General features: G+C 46.3%; 1 protein-coding gene across 3 annotated transcripts in view; it reads left to right on the forward strand.

The window, feature by feature from the left end:
- ENOX1 (ecto-NOX disulfide-thiol exchanger 1) overlaps positions 1-14,326 on the forward strand; it is a 131,872-nt gene that overhangs the window by 104,036 nt on the left and 13,510 nt on the right. For all 3 annotated transcript variants that reach the window (XM_056861768.1, XM_056861771.1, XM_056861769.1), the window contains 2 exons: positions 4,035-4,142; positions 9,146-9,205. In XM_056861768.1, coding sequence (XP_056717746.1) covers positions 4,035-4,142; positions 9,146-9,205 — 168 coding nt within the window. The remainder of the gene's footprint in view (positions 1-4,034; positions 4,143-9,145; positions 9,206-14,326) is intronic.

A 14,326-nucleotide genomic window follows, 5' to 3' on the forward strand; every position in this document is an offset into this window, starting at 1 on the left:
CGGTGCTTAAATTGCTTGTGACCCAAATGGCAAGAAATCATTCTGTGTGGGTTACAAAAATCAACATTTCCACAAGCAAGTGCCATCCAGGCGCTGTGGGACTGAAAAGGGGGCATTTATGATTCTCTGAGAGACGGGTGGAGCTTGGGGGACAGGGGCCAAGCCAGGGCTGTTACCTGTGGCAGGAAGAGGGCAAAGCAGCAGAACCTGTTGAGGTGACGGTCATGAGACCCATATGGTTGAAACCAGGGGGAGGCCTCAGAAGTGGAACGGGGTGAAATAAGGCCCCAAGGGGCAATAGACAAGCAGGGAAGGACACAGGATCCGGGCTGAACTCTAATGCATGTGTTCCAGTAGTCCCTGGTTACCAAGGAGAGCACCCCCCTCCCCGTTTTCTGATTCTGGTCCCTGATAAGTCCATTACATATCCTTTTCATTCTGGGGGTGGGGGATATCTCCCTAAAATCCTAGAACAGATCAGAGATTAATCTCATCTATGTTATACATCCTTTAAACGTAAAGGTATCCTGTGAAATGTTCCTAATGTAGGACGACTATGACTCTAGATGTTAAAAACAGTTTTATTGAGTTCTTTTCCACCCAACCTAAGGTTGCCAACCTCCAGGTACTACTGGAGATCTCCTGCTATTCCAACTGATCTCCAGTCAGTAGAGATCAGTTCCCCTGGAGAAAATGGCCACTTTGGCAATTGGACTCTATGGTATTGAAGTCCCTCCCCTCCCCAAACCCCACCCTCCTCAGGCTCCGCCCCAAAAACCTCCCACCGGTGGTGAAGGGGGACCTGGCAACCCTAACTCAACCTTTGGGTACCCAACCTTGTTTTAAGGCTTGGTCTCTTTTTTCCCCTTCTGTTTTGTTTGGGATATTTGGTTAATACAGCAGAGTTTGCCCTGTCATAGGAGCGTGATACTGCGTGCAGTAAAATGAAACTCCCCAAGAAGTATATTGCAAAATTTACATTTATTCAAATAGATTCCATTCACATGCAGGTTGCAGTCGAAAGGAGAGAGAGAAACCTAATCTAAAGAATGCTGTCCCTATCACAAGTGGCCAGATAATCCGTCATCCTGTGTGTGGAAGTTTGAGGCTTTGTTTCTACAGGAGTGAGCTGTATAGATCCGTGACTCCATGAAGAGCCACGTGGGGAATGAGATGTAGAACAAAAGACACAGAGAAAGAACAGGGGTCAGAGGGCAGCTCCTGGGTTTAGACAAAGAGAAGCATCCCATTCAAGGAGATAACATATACCCGCTTAGAGTTACGAAGCCCCCCCCCCCCCCATGTCCAGGAAGGACCCCAAGAGTAGCATTTTGGGCAAAGAAAGCAGGAGAACAGATAAGAGGAAGGATCCCATAATAGGAAGGATACCAGAACTACCTATCCTTGCTAGCTCTGCTGCCCCCCCTGAAGTACTTGTGTCCTCTCTACAAAGGGCATGGCAACGGCCCTTCACTTCCAACAAATTGCTGTAAGGGATTAGAGATCAATGGTTGTCAGCTATAATGACTAAATGGAACCTCCATGTTGAAAGGCAGAGTACCTTTGAATATCAGTTTCTGTGAGGCCGCAGCAGTGGGGGAGGCTTTGGCCTCTGTGATGCTGCTTGTGGGGCAGCTGTTTGGCCACTGTGGGGAACAGGACGCTGGACCATGGGTCTGATCCGACGGCACTCTTCTGGTGTTCTTAAGGTCTACTGTGCCACAGTAGTGGAAGGGATTAGTCAGCTGTCATCTTTTCTTGGATGAATTTGTTGTTAACTGCGCAGAGAGAGAAAGAGAGAGAAAGAGAGCCTCTGGGGTTTGAATAATTTGGACTACAGTAGAGCACAGTATGGAATAACAAAAAGAAAGGAAGTATGAACAGAGTTGGCATGCGAGGGTCACTGAGACATGGCAATTCCCACCAAGCAAAAAGCCACCCTGACCCATAGTACCATTGAAATTTATTAAGTGAATTATACTTTATCATGATCAATTTTTTTAAATATTATGGCTGTTAGAATAAATAAAGCAAAGGTACAGGATATACACTAAGCGTGCAATCCTAAACCGTGCATGTTCAGAAGTAACTCCCGTTGGCCATTTATGCAGGGTCAATTTTGAAGCTCGCTCAAAGCTCTTTTTTTAAACGCGACCTTTAAAATGACTATTCACAGTCCCAATGCAAAAGGATAAATTCACCCACACACACACACACTCGCCTTCTCCTTTGTTCCTTCCATTAGCCAACTGCTATTTGCATAGCTAATGCACTGCTGTCGTTTTGCATGGTTCCTTCAGGGGATTCTTCGTGGCTGCAGCAGAGCAAACACAAAAGGTCGCGTTAAAGGGGCTCTTAAGAAATGCGAAGCATAAATAATTACCAAGCATAAATGGCCATTAAGTTCCATGGGGCCCTACTCCCATGGCAGCCTGAGTCATTTCTCTGGTAGCTTTTTCTTATTTTTTTGACCAAAGACCTTTTTATAATTCTTTCCCTGTCTACTCTGGCTGTGCTCTTTTTTTGTTTGGAACAATTTTTAAAGACAGCTTTTTTGGCTTTTAACCAAGATGCGGAATGACGGATGGCCAGGAACTTGTCCCCTTTGCATTAAAGTACGTAACCGGATTCAGGACTAATCAAATACTGTGTCTTGGCAGATGAGAAGACATGAAGACTTTTTAAAGTGTTGTGTGGTGGGTAGAGTTTCAGACAAGGATCTGGGAGACCCAGGTTCAAATCTCCAGTTTGCCATGGAAGCTTGCTAGGTGACTTTGGGCCAGTCACATCTAACTCACCTCCCAGGTTTGTTGTGCAGATAAAAGAGGAAAGGAGAATCATGCGGGACACTTTGGGTCCCTTCTGGGGAGAAAGGCAGGGTATAAATGAAGGAAATAAATAAATAAGGGTGGTGGTCGTCATTTCAACTCATCTTCATGGCCTTCTGAGGCGTTTTCTCATAGGCCATTTATGCAGGTTCAGTTTTGATGCTCGCTCAAAGCTCTTTTTTTAAAGGTGACCTTTAAATTGCCTATTCACAGTCCCAACCCCCCCCACTCGCCTGCTCCTTAGTTCCTTCCATTAGCAACTGCTATTTGCCTAGCTAACGCGCAGCTGTGTGATTTTGCATGCTTTCTTGAGGGTATACTTTGAGGCAGGGGCGGAGCAAACACAAAAGGTCGCATTAAAGGGGCTCTTAAGAAATGCGAAGCAGGTACGCGCCAGCTTTGCAGTCACTTCCTGAATGACGGTTCAGCGTAAAAAACTAAAAAAAAAATATGCTGGGTACTTCAGCCTGGAACGCGCTGCTAATTACCAAGCATAAATGGCTATAGAGACAGTGGTGGCAGATCTGTTTTCACGCAGTGATGTCATTCACCACTAGACAAGATCAATCAAGGCCATTTCAAAAACTCCTGGCGCACTCCCTTTGGTCTTTTCGCCATTCTCCTCAGCACTTTCCTCAGCAGATGCATTGATTTGCCCGGCTTTGGCCTTACTGATGTAATCATCAAACTTTGCAAGCATAGCTCGGGGCGGGGGGGAAGCCATCTTCTGCCTTCTTGGCAACTCAGCATAAATACATTTCGGATTATAGCTTTGTGCAGAATGAGATGGCGTTGGGCCAGTAACTAATTATATTAAAGGGCTGTGCTCGTAAATTATTTATGGGCTGAAGCGTGTACCTCCGTGTTATTAAACCAGCGGATCTGCGCCTTCTGCAAACAGAGCTTTTGGTTCAGACGGATGCGACAGCTCTTCTGCGAACGGTGCACGGTGCCAGGAGTTTGTGTTTTAATGTGCGGTTAAGCGATTTGTTACATTAAGAGAAATGCATCTCCTTGGCAAGAGGCAGAAATTGTAGACAGACATAATTTATGTCTTGTTCAACTTTAGACATAATAGTCAAAGCAGTAAAAACAGAAAATGGGAAAAACGTGAATAATGTCGCTTTCGCAAGGCTTGGCTGTCCTGGGTATTTATTCGCTGGGGCTCAGACATTAATAACGGGGAACATCCTTCCTTTCATGCAGCAACTGTTGAAAATCCAAGAAGAACTGAACAACAAAAAATCGGAACTGGAGCAAGCGAGAGAGGAGCATACCCACACACAGGCCGTGCTGAAAATCCTTCAGGAACAGGTGGGTCTGACCTGTTGGAACGAGGCTTTGGAGAGCCAGCGTGGTGTAGTGGTTAAGAGTGGTAATTTGGAGCCGTGGCATCTGATCTGGTGAACCGGATTGGTTTCCCCACTCCTACACATGAAGCCATCTGGGTGACCTTGGGCATGTTACAGCTCTCTTAGAGCTCTCTCAACCCCACCCACCTCACAGGGTGTCTGTTGTGGGGAGGGGAAGAGAAGATGATTGTAAGCCGGTTTGAGTCTCCCTTAAGAGGTAGAGAAAGTCGGCATATAAAAACCAACTCCTTCTTCTTCTTCTCCCTTAGATCCACTGCCTATGGCCGCTTTTGGAATTATCACAAAGGGGAGCGGTTGCTGTCATAAACCCACTTGTTGTATTTGCATGTGTGTAAGCGTGTTCTTCTTTGGCGCCACAACCCCAAACTAAATCCAGCCTCCCTCGTTGACTAGAGGCTTGGGGAACGCTAGTAAAGGCTGCCTCTGAGCATGTACAAAGGGCAGAACATTCCAATTAGTTCAGCCCTTCCCTCTCATGAGTGTGTGAGTGAGGGCGAGGCATGTGGGGAGGAATTTGAAATACAAAGCCAGCGTCGTGTAGTGGTTTGGAGCGGTGGACTCTAATCTGGAGAACCGGGTTTGATTCCCCGCTCCTCCACATGAGCAGCGGACTCTAATCTGGTGAAACCGGTTGACGGGACGGGCACCTGAACCTAATTCTAGGTTCAGGTGCTTGTCCCATCAGTTGGTTTCCCCACATCCCTACATGAAGCCTGCTGGGTGACTTTGGGCTAGTCACAGCTCTCTCCGAACTCTCTCAGCCCCACCTACCTCACAGGGTGTCTGTTGTGGGGAGAGGAAGGGAAGGAGGTTGTAAGCCGCTTTGAGACTCCTTAAAGGTAGAGAAAATTGGGGTATAAAAACCAACTTCTTCTTCTTCATTTTAGACAAGAAGGACTTTATTAATTACAGGTTATTAAGCTATAGCACAAAATATGGGGAAATGACTATCATGCCTACTTGGTACAGGAAATATAAGAACAGGAAAGTCGTATCTCTAGCCTTAACAGTCCAGACATTACCTTCACATCTCCTCTGTGGATGCTTTTGGAGCAAATTCTGCCCCCCCTCCCCCCCGGCTCCATGTAAGAGAAGATGATTCCCAGCATCTGAATGACGTTAACTGGTTGTTCAAACCTTGTAACGCTTCCTGTCCTGCCTAGATGGAATTTCCTTCCCCAATCCAGAGTTAGGGAGCCCAATCATTAAAGAGCGCACATCCCACACATCTCAATACCCACCTTATGTTTTAAAAGCAGCTGTCCACCTTGCCCTCCCTGGCAGGTAGCACAAATGGTTATCTCCTCACGGAAACACTTTGGGGGTCTCTGATGTAGTATTTTAACTCAATGTTTCGTCAACTCCATTATCACCCACCTGTGATCATTTTTGTTTTGCATGAGCAAATAGATTTTTTTAAATGCACAACCACATAATTTAAGAAGACAGCATCAAAGCAAAATGGAAGAACCTTGCCTGTTTAGCCGCTGAAGATGTTTAATCTCATTTCTTGTGGAGTGCTTTCCCACACATAGACACACCAGTGATGTCTTGAGCGTTTTTCTATCTGAAGAGAAATGGATTTGGAGAAGGTTAAATACACCGGAAAAACAAATGCATTTCAGACAAAGCAGCTATTTCTTTGACGACTAGTAGCGGGGAAAATGAGTTTAGCATCTCCCATCTTATTCATGCAGACACCTGCATGCCAAAGAGAGAGTCATGATGACAGTCAAAGTTCCCCAGTGTTTCTATACACTCATCCAACAGTGACAGGAAGCAAAAAACGGCAAGTGGGTTGGGCTTGTTTTCTTGGGTTCCACGTGATACTAAAGGACTGTGCCTGGCAAGCCCGGTGAGCCAGAGGGCTTTGCAGGAATCTAAGAGCCAACGTGGTGTAGTGGTTAAGAATGGCAGACTCTGATCTGGAGAACTGGGTTGGTTTCCCCACTCCTCCACGTGAGTGGCGGACGCTAATCCGGAGAACTGAGTTAAATACTACACTCCTCCACGTGAAGCCTGCTGGGTGACCTTGGGCCAGTCACAGATCTCTCTTAACTCTCTCAGCCTCACCTACCTCTCGTGATATAGTGGTTAAGAGAGGTGGTTTGGAGCGGTGGACTCTGACCTGGAGAACCGGGTTTGATTCCCCATTCCTCCACATGAGTGGCAGACGCTAATCTGGTGAACTGGGTTTGTTTCCCCACTCCTACTCATGAAGCCTGCTGTGTGAGTTTGGGCTAGTCACAGATCTCTTAGAGCTCTCTCAGCCCCACCAACCTCACAGGCGATTGTATGCTCTATTTGGGAACATCATAATTGCGAGAGCTTCCCAGGACGTCGCCCACCCCTCCAGTGCTTGTGGAAGAGAGGGCAGCTTCCTTCTTCCAGGCCAGACACCCTCCATCCTGCAGAGACCCGAATCACCTCCCGATGCAGCTGGGGTTTCGGGGAAGCGGTAATGGCCCAGCAGAGCAATCGACTGCCCGGAAGAGGGCTGGGGATTAGACATTAGATCATTGTAGCCAGAGCCGTTTTAACGAAAGCTGATAAAGCTTTGTAATTTTGAAGTCTAATTGAAGTTAATTCGTTCTTGATTATCAAGAGATTAAGCAGCTGCCTGAATTAAGCCAGGGACTGTGTTTGGTAACTTGCCTTAATCAAGCGGTGAAGCACTTTCCCTTCTGCTCTCCAGAAAAGCTTAATGGACTCTCATAAAGATGCCGTTTCTGATGGGAGAGTTTGAATGGCTGCAGCGAGGAGCTCTTTGAGCCGACGCAGTCGACACGACGCAGCGTGGCGGAACCTGCCGTCCTCGGCGTCCGTTTGCGTGTCCTGCTTTGGCTTCTGAGGCAGGACGTGTTAATTAATTGACCGCAATAATTTCTTTTCTTTTAATTCAAGGATATTTAATGGACTGTTTAATTTCACAGAGGCTCCGGTTGCACATATTGAACGCTGGGAGCTCAAACACACTCGGTAGCATTTATCATCTGAACACTGTTATTGGGTAGAGGGGGTGGGTGGCCTCTTGGGTAGCCTGGTGTTTTGGCTCTGTGCGTTTGTGTGTACAGGCAGGGACACTAGAGTAAAAAAAAATTCAACACCCCTCCTCCTAAGGAGACTTAACGGATGGAGAATTGGGGAAGCAATCTGAAACTGCATGCATGCGTCTGCAGCCCAACAACACATACGAATGGAGTTTTTATCAGGGACAGGCATCAGAAAATGGAGTCTGTTCCTGGTAAATAGGAATGGTGAGAGTTGGCAGAGGTGAACTCCCAGAATAAGCACCTCTTGTGGGTCAATCTACAGGACAGTGGTGCGGAGTACATACGTGGCTTGTGCATAGGGGTGTGTGTTTAGAAAGTAACTGATAAACATTCAAGCCAAGCACATTCTCTTAACACAGTCTCCCCACTGGGGAGAAAGGCAGGGTATAAATGAAGGAAATAAATAAATAAAATAGGACATTTTAAGGATTTAAAAGAATCTTCCCAGTCAAGGGGTGGAGAGGAGATGCCAATCCGTTTAAAGAATTGCTGTGGGGCTTTTATGCCGTCCTGCTTAGCAGAGTTACACCCTTCTATACTCATTGACTTCAATGGAATTAGTGTAGTGGTGCCGTGGTTAAGAGTGGTGGACTCTAATCTGGAGAACCAGGTTCGATTCCCCACTCCTCCACAGGAAGCCTGCTGGGTGAATTTTCTAACTGTTAGAGCGGTTCCTCAGTGGAACAGGCTTCCTCGGGAGGTGGTGGGTTCTCCTTCCCTGGAGGTTTTTAAGCAGAGGCTAGATGACCATCTGTCAGCAATGCTGATTCTATGACCTTAGGCAGATGATGAGAGGGAGGGCATCTTGGCCATCTTCTGGGCATGGAGTAGGGGTCACTGGGGATGTGGTGGGGAAGTAGTTGTGAATTTCCTGCATTGTGCAGGGGGTTGGACTAGATGACCCTGGTGGTCCCTTCCATGATTCTATGACCTTGGCCAATCACAGTTCTCTTAGAACTCTCTCAGCCTCACCTGCCTCACAAGGTGCCTGTTGTGAGGGGGAAGAGAAGGTGATTGTAAGCTGCTTTGAGACTCCTTAAAGCTCTTCTTCTGCTTAAGGTAGCACTGTTATCAGCTTATAAAGCTATTATCATAGATCAAATTGCGAAGGTTTTTTTTTTTTAAGCAAGCATTTCTGCCTTTGGAATGCATCCAGTAGTTTGGAAGAATAGGTGTTGAGACTGCAGAAATGTAGGTCCTTAAGAGGAAGAATTGCAGGCAGTCTGAACCACAGGCGGGCCACAGCGTGGCACTCACACGCCCCCACACTCCTTGCGTTCCCTAAATGGCACCCCTTCCTCCCAGAATGTTAATGGTGGTTCATTTTTTAGGATGAATCTCTCTGTCCGCTCCCACCCCACTATCCGAGGAGATGTTTTTGTTTCAGCCGTTTGGGAGCCAAAATGAGCTGTTCTTTCTTCTTCCAGCCTCTTCCCTGAGAACGAAACCCATCCAGGCCCTTCAGCTTCTTAAACAGCTCAAAATATATCATTCAAAAGCAACCATTAGCTAACTGCTATTTAGCTAGTAGCAATTTGCAACCACTGCAAAGTTTTAAATTAATAGCAACAAGAATGGGAAATGAAATCATTTATTACTTCTGAAAGCCAATTTCGCACACTTCTCAGACCTTGAGACTGCTTTCTAATCTTATTAGTCAAAAAATAATAATGATCCCGTTTTAGCGTTTTGCTTTTTTAAAAAAAAATTCTTCATCCAACCTATCAGGCCTTAAATAGGTTGGTTTCATACTGTTTTCAGCAAATAAACAAACAAAAAAAACCCATCCTCATTAGAATTATTAGGCCTTATAAAAATGGTACTTTAAATAAATCAATGATAACTATGTGGAATAGTTTATTAATGTCTGTTTTCCTTTGTCTCTTCACAGTTAAAAAAAAATACCAAGGAGTTAGCAGAGACTAATGGCCACAATGAACCTCAGGCAAATGTAGGTACAATTTTTATGTTTCCTTGTCAAGTGTTGATATTCACCCTCTGTGCTGTGGAATAACAGGGATCTAGGGAAGGAGGAGGGTTGCCAACCTCCAGGAAGAAGCTGGAGAGCTCCCACTATTACAACTGATCTCCAGCTGATGAAGATCAGTTCCCCTGGAGAAAATGGCCTCTTTGGCAATTGGACTCTATGGCATTGAAGTCCCTCTCCTCCCCCAACCCCGCCCTCCTCAGGCTCCACCCCAAAAACCTCCCACTGGTTGCAAAGAGGTAGTACCACTGATGCACTGAATATAATAGTCTATGTGGTTTCAAAAATGCGATTTCCAGCAAATGATTCCAGTTATGCAACAAACAATTTATACAAGTTAAAATTGTGTTACAGTAAAACTATATAGACTGATGTTAAGTTTTAATGTATTAATGTATGTAATTTCTGTTTTGAATTCTGGTTTAAACAGGAGCAAAATCAGAAAGTCACGATTTTCCTGTACAGCAGCAACAGACTTCTGATGAAGCCCAATGCAATTAGTGGAACAAGGATCAGATTCGTGAAACCTTGTAAACTTGCACAGATAGTTGCAACTTGTATAAATTGTTTTGTTGCATAACTGGAATCATTTGTTGGAAATCACATTTTTGAAACCACATAAACCATCATATTCAGTGCATCAGTGGTACTTTATATGTGTGTTCTAGGTACCACTCCCCTTTTGGTATTGTAACCTCCAGGCAGTAGCTGGAGATCTCCCGCTATTACAACTGATCTCCAGCCAATAGAAATCAGTTCCCCTGGAGAAAATGGCTGCTTTGGCCATTGGACTCTATGGCACTGAAGTCCCTCCCCTCCCCAAACCCCACCCTCCTCAGGCTCCACCCCAAAAATCTCCAGGTATTTCCCAACCTGGAGCTGGCAACTCTAGGAAGGAGCCGCCCTTCCTTAAGAGCACGGGCCATACAGTGAGGGAAAAAAGTATTTGATCCCCTGCTAAATTTGCCCGTTTGCCCCCTGACAAAGAAATGACCAGTCCATAATTTTAATGGTAGGTTTATTGTAGCCGTGAGAGACAGAATAACAACAGGAAAAACCCCAGAAACCCAGAAGACAAAAGTCAGAGATTGATGTGCATTATAATGAGTGAAATAATGTATTTGATCCCTTTGCAAAAGATGACTTAGTACTTGGTGGCAAAAACCTTGTTGGCAATTACAGAGGTCAGACGTTTCTTGTAGGTGGCCACCAGGTTTGCACACATCTCAGGAGGTATTTTGTCCCACTCCTCTTTGCAGATCCTCTGCAAGTCAGTAAGATTTCGAGGCTGATATGTAGCTACTCAAACCTTTAGCTCCCTCCACAGATTTTCGATGGGATTAAGGTCTGGAGACTGGCTAGGCCACTCCAGGACTTTAATGTGCTTCTTCTTGAGCCACTCCTTTGTTGCCTTGGCCGTGTGTTTTGGGTCATTGTCATGCTGGAATACCCATCCTCGACCCATTTTCAATGCCCTGGCTGAGGGAAGGAGGTGCTCACCCAAGATTTGACGATACATGGTCCCGTCCATCGTCCCTTTGATGCTGTGAAGGTGTCCTGTCCCCATAGCAGAAAAACACCCCCAAAGCAGAATATGTCCCCCTCCATGTTTGACGGTGGGGATGGTGTTCTTGGAGTCGTAGGCAGCATTCTTCCTCCTCCAAACACGGCGAGTTGAGTTGATGCCAAAGAGCTCGATTTTGGTCTCATCTGACCACAACACTTTCACCCAGTTCTCCTCTGGGTCATTCAGATGTGCATTGGCAAACTGCAGACGGGCCTGTACATGTGCTGTCTTGAGCAAGGGGACCTTGCAGGCTCTGCGAGATCTCAGTCCTTCACGGCGTAGTGTGTTACCAACTGTTTTCATGGTGACTATGGTCCCAGCTGCCCTGAGATCATTGACAAGTTCCCCCCGTGTAGTTCTGGGCTGCTTCATCACCGTTCTCATGATCATTGCAACTCCACGAAATGAGATCTGGCATGGAGCCCCAGACCGAGGGAGGTTGACAGGGTTAGGCTTAGGGTTGTCACCTTCTCACCAAGCTGCTTGTCAATAGTCTTGTAGCCCAGTCCAGCCTTGTGCAGGTCTACAATCTTGTCCCTGACATCCTTGGACAGCTCTTTGGTCTTGGTGGCTAGTTTGGGATCTGATGAATTGATTGTTTCTGTCGACAGCAGAACCCTAACCCTAACCCTAACCCTAATCTGGCTGATTGATAGGGGATCAAATATTTATTTCACTCATTATAATGCACATCAATCTCTGACTTTTGTCCTCTGGGTTTCTAGGGGTTTTCCTGTTGTTATTCTGTCTCTCACAGCTACAATAAACCTACCATTAAAATTATGGACTGGTCATTTCTTTGTCAGAGGGCAAACGGGCAAATTTAGCAGGGGATCAAATACTTTTCCCCCTCACTGTAGATAGAGGTGGTGATGGGATTCCCGACTGTCTCTAATGGGCAAAGACTTTCTTACCATGCCTATGTTTCCCCTGCTCCCCTCCACTCATGCATGGGCTGTAGTACATTCAGCTGCCCGGTTTGGGAAGCCACGATGTATGTCTGAAAGCAAAGCACCCTACCAGGGCAAACGGGAGTTTATCTCCTGTTCACAAGCTGGGAATCTAAATCACCATTTAATTCCAGTTTTTGGGGGTGGAAACAACCTCTGATTGGCACTCGCATTTGGAGGTCACAGCAAATCATGGTTTGACTCAGTTAGGGTTGCCAGGTCCCTTCTTTGCCACCAGTGGGAGGTTTTTGGGGCGGAGCCTGAGGAGGGCGGGGTTTGGGGAGGGGACTTTAATGCCATAGAGTCCAATGGCCAAAGCTGCCATTTTCTCCAGGTGAACTGATCTCTATCATCTGTAGATCAATTGTAATAGTGGGAGATCTCCAGCTAGTACCTGGAGGTTGGCAACCCTAGCCATGATGTATGTCTGAAAGCAAGCACCCTACCAGGGCAAACTGGAGTTTGTCTACTGTCCTCAAGCTGGGAATCTAAATCACTGTTTAATTCCATTTGGGGGTGTGTGTGGAAACAACCTCTGATTGGCACTTGCATTTGGAGGTCACAGCAAATCGTGATTTGACTCAGTCCTGGAATCCGGGGAAGTGGGGTGGAGCTTGAATGCCTGACAACAAGCTGTGTTCACGCCCACTCCAGGCAGCAGCTGTTGTGACATCTGCAGACATTCAGCAAGTTTATTTCAAGACAAATGAAGTTTCTGTTAAGCAATAGCTTGCTTATCTTGTTAAATGTATTGTTGTAATCGAGCCCAAGCTGCAAATAGAACTTTCAACAATGAATCTTCTGGATCGTGGAGGATTTCAGCTTCCATTTGTAAAAAGAGCAGCTGGTGGAAGAAAATACATGAGTCATTTGCTACGCCGTTCTGAAGACACCCAGGTCCAGCTACCTGTTAAATGCAAATGCGTGCAGCACAAAGAAAATAGGGGGAAACTGTTTCAGGTGGGAGATCTGAGTAGAGAAGCAGTAGGGGAGAAGATAATATTGAACCCTTTCCCTGCTGCAAAACAAGCCCCCCTCCCCACCCACACTGCTTTGCCGGCATTTAAAGTGGTCCCTCTAGAAGCCCTTTTAATATCAGTTTGACCTGCAGCAATTATCAGGTGATATTGCTTCGTTCCATGTCCATTTCTGCAGATTAAACTTCTATTAAAGGCGCAAGACATTCTTGCTCCTGGACATTTAAAACCCCATAGAGAAGAGTATCTCGAGGCCACCGCTGGTAGCAGAGGAGGGCGCTTTCCCATCTACTCCACACGCAGACTCACTTTGACTGCAATCTGTCCCAAAGGTTGTATCAAACCAGGTTTGGAAAAGATTGGAACACAGGGGGGTGGGGGAGAGAGAAAAATGTCAACATTGCATTAAAAACACACACTCTAGTTTGGACGCCAGGTGGGTGTGGGATGAACCCCTCTTATTAAGAACATAAGAAAAGCCCTGCTGGGTCAGACCAAGGCCCATCAAGTCCAGCAGTCTGTTCACAAAGTGTTCACACCAGGTGCCTGTAGCAAGCCCACAAACAAGACAACTGCAGCAGCACCATCCTGCCTGTGCTCCACAGCACCTAATATATTCAGCCTGCTCCTCTGATCATGGAGACAATAGGTATGCGGCATGACTAGTAACCATTTTAGTATTAAACTGACCCCATTCAGTTTTCAGTTCAAAAGTGTGAGCTATACACATATGGACATAACAAAAGCCATAGTTAAATTGTGGAACTCCCTGCCCCAGGATGTGGTGATGGCTGCCAACTTGGAAAGCTTTAAGAGAGGAGTGGACATGTTCATGGAGGAGAGGGCTATTCATGGCTACTAGTCAAAATGGATACTAGTCATGATGCAAACTGATTCTCTCCAGGATCAGAGGAGCATGCCGAATATATTAGGTGCTGTGGAAAACAGGCAGGATGGTGCTGCTGCAGTTGTCTTGTTTGTGGGCTTCCTAGAGGCATCTGGTTGGCCACTGTGTGAACAGACTGCTGGACTTGAGGGGCCTGGGTCTGATCCAGCAGGGCTCTTCTAAAGTCCTCATGTTCTTAAAAGCCAAACAGCTGGGGAGGGGAGGGGGTTGGCAAAGAAAAGCATCTTTGGGAGGGGGTTTGCAGGGAAGAAGTACAGGTAGGGGATGTGCTGGTAGCAACGGTTGCAATTTGGCAGATCCCACCTGCAGCAGAGCAGTTTCCTCTTCCTCAGCCCCGCTTTGGTTGCCTCCCTTGATGTAATTGTGTGAAAACTGAATGGCAGATACAAATCCCTCAAAGGAGACACAAACGGGTTTAAATGAACAATTTTCAGGTTTAAATTAGCCATTCGGATTTTCCCCCTCAGCCGGCTGTTTAGATCCCCATGATGTGACAGATGTTGGGATGCAGCTCCATGCAGGAGAAAGGTTTTATTCTCTCGGGAACCTCCTCTTAGCCACCCGTACGCCGAATAAAACAAGCGGAGGAGGCTGAGGCAAGAAAAGTGTGTTTGGAGAGGAAGCGCCCCGTGGACGATGTGTGGCCAACGTGAACGCCTCTACGTAATCTGTCTTGTTGGGGCC

The sequence above is a fragment of the Euleptes europaea genome, chromosome 16, assembly GCF_029931775.1.
Source record: "Euleptes europaea isolate rEulEur1 chromosome 16, rEulEur1.hap1, whole genome shotgun sequence".
Taxonomy (NCBI): Eukaryota; Metazoa; Chordata; class Lepidosauria; order Squamata; family Sphaerodactylidae; genus Euleptes; species Euleptes europaea.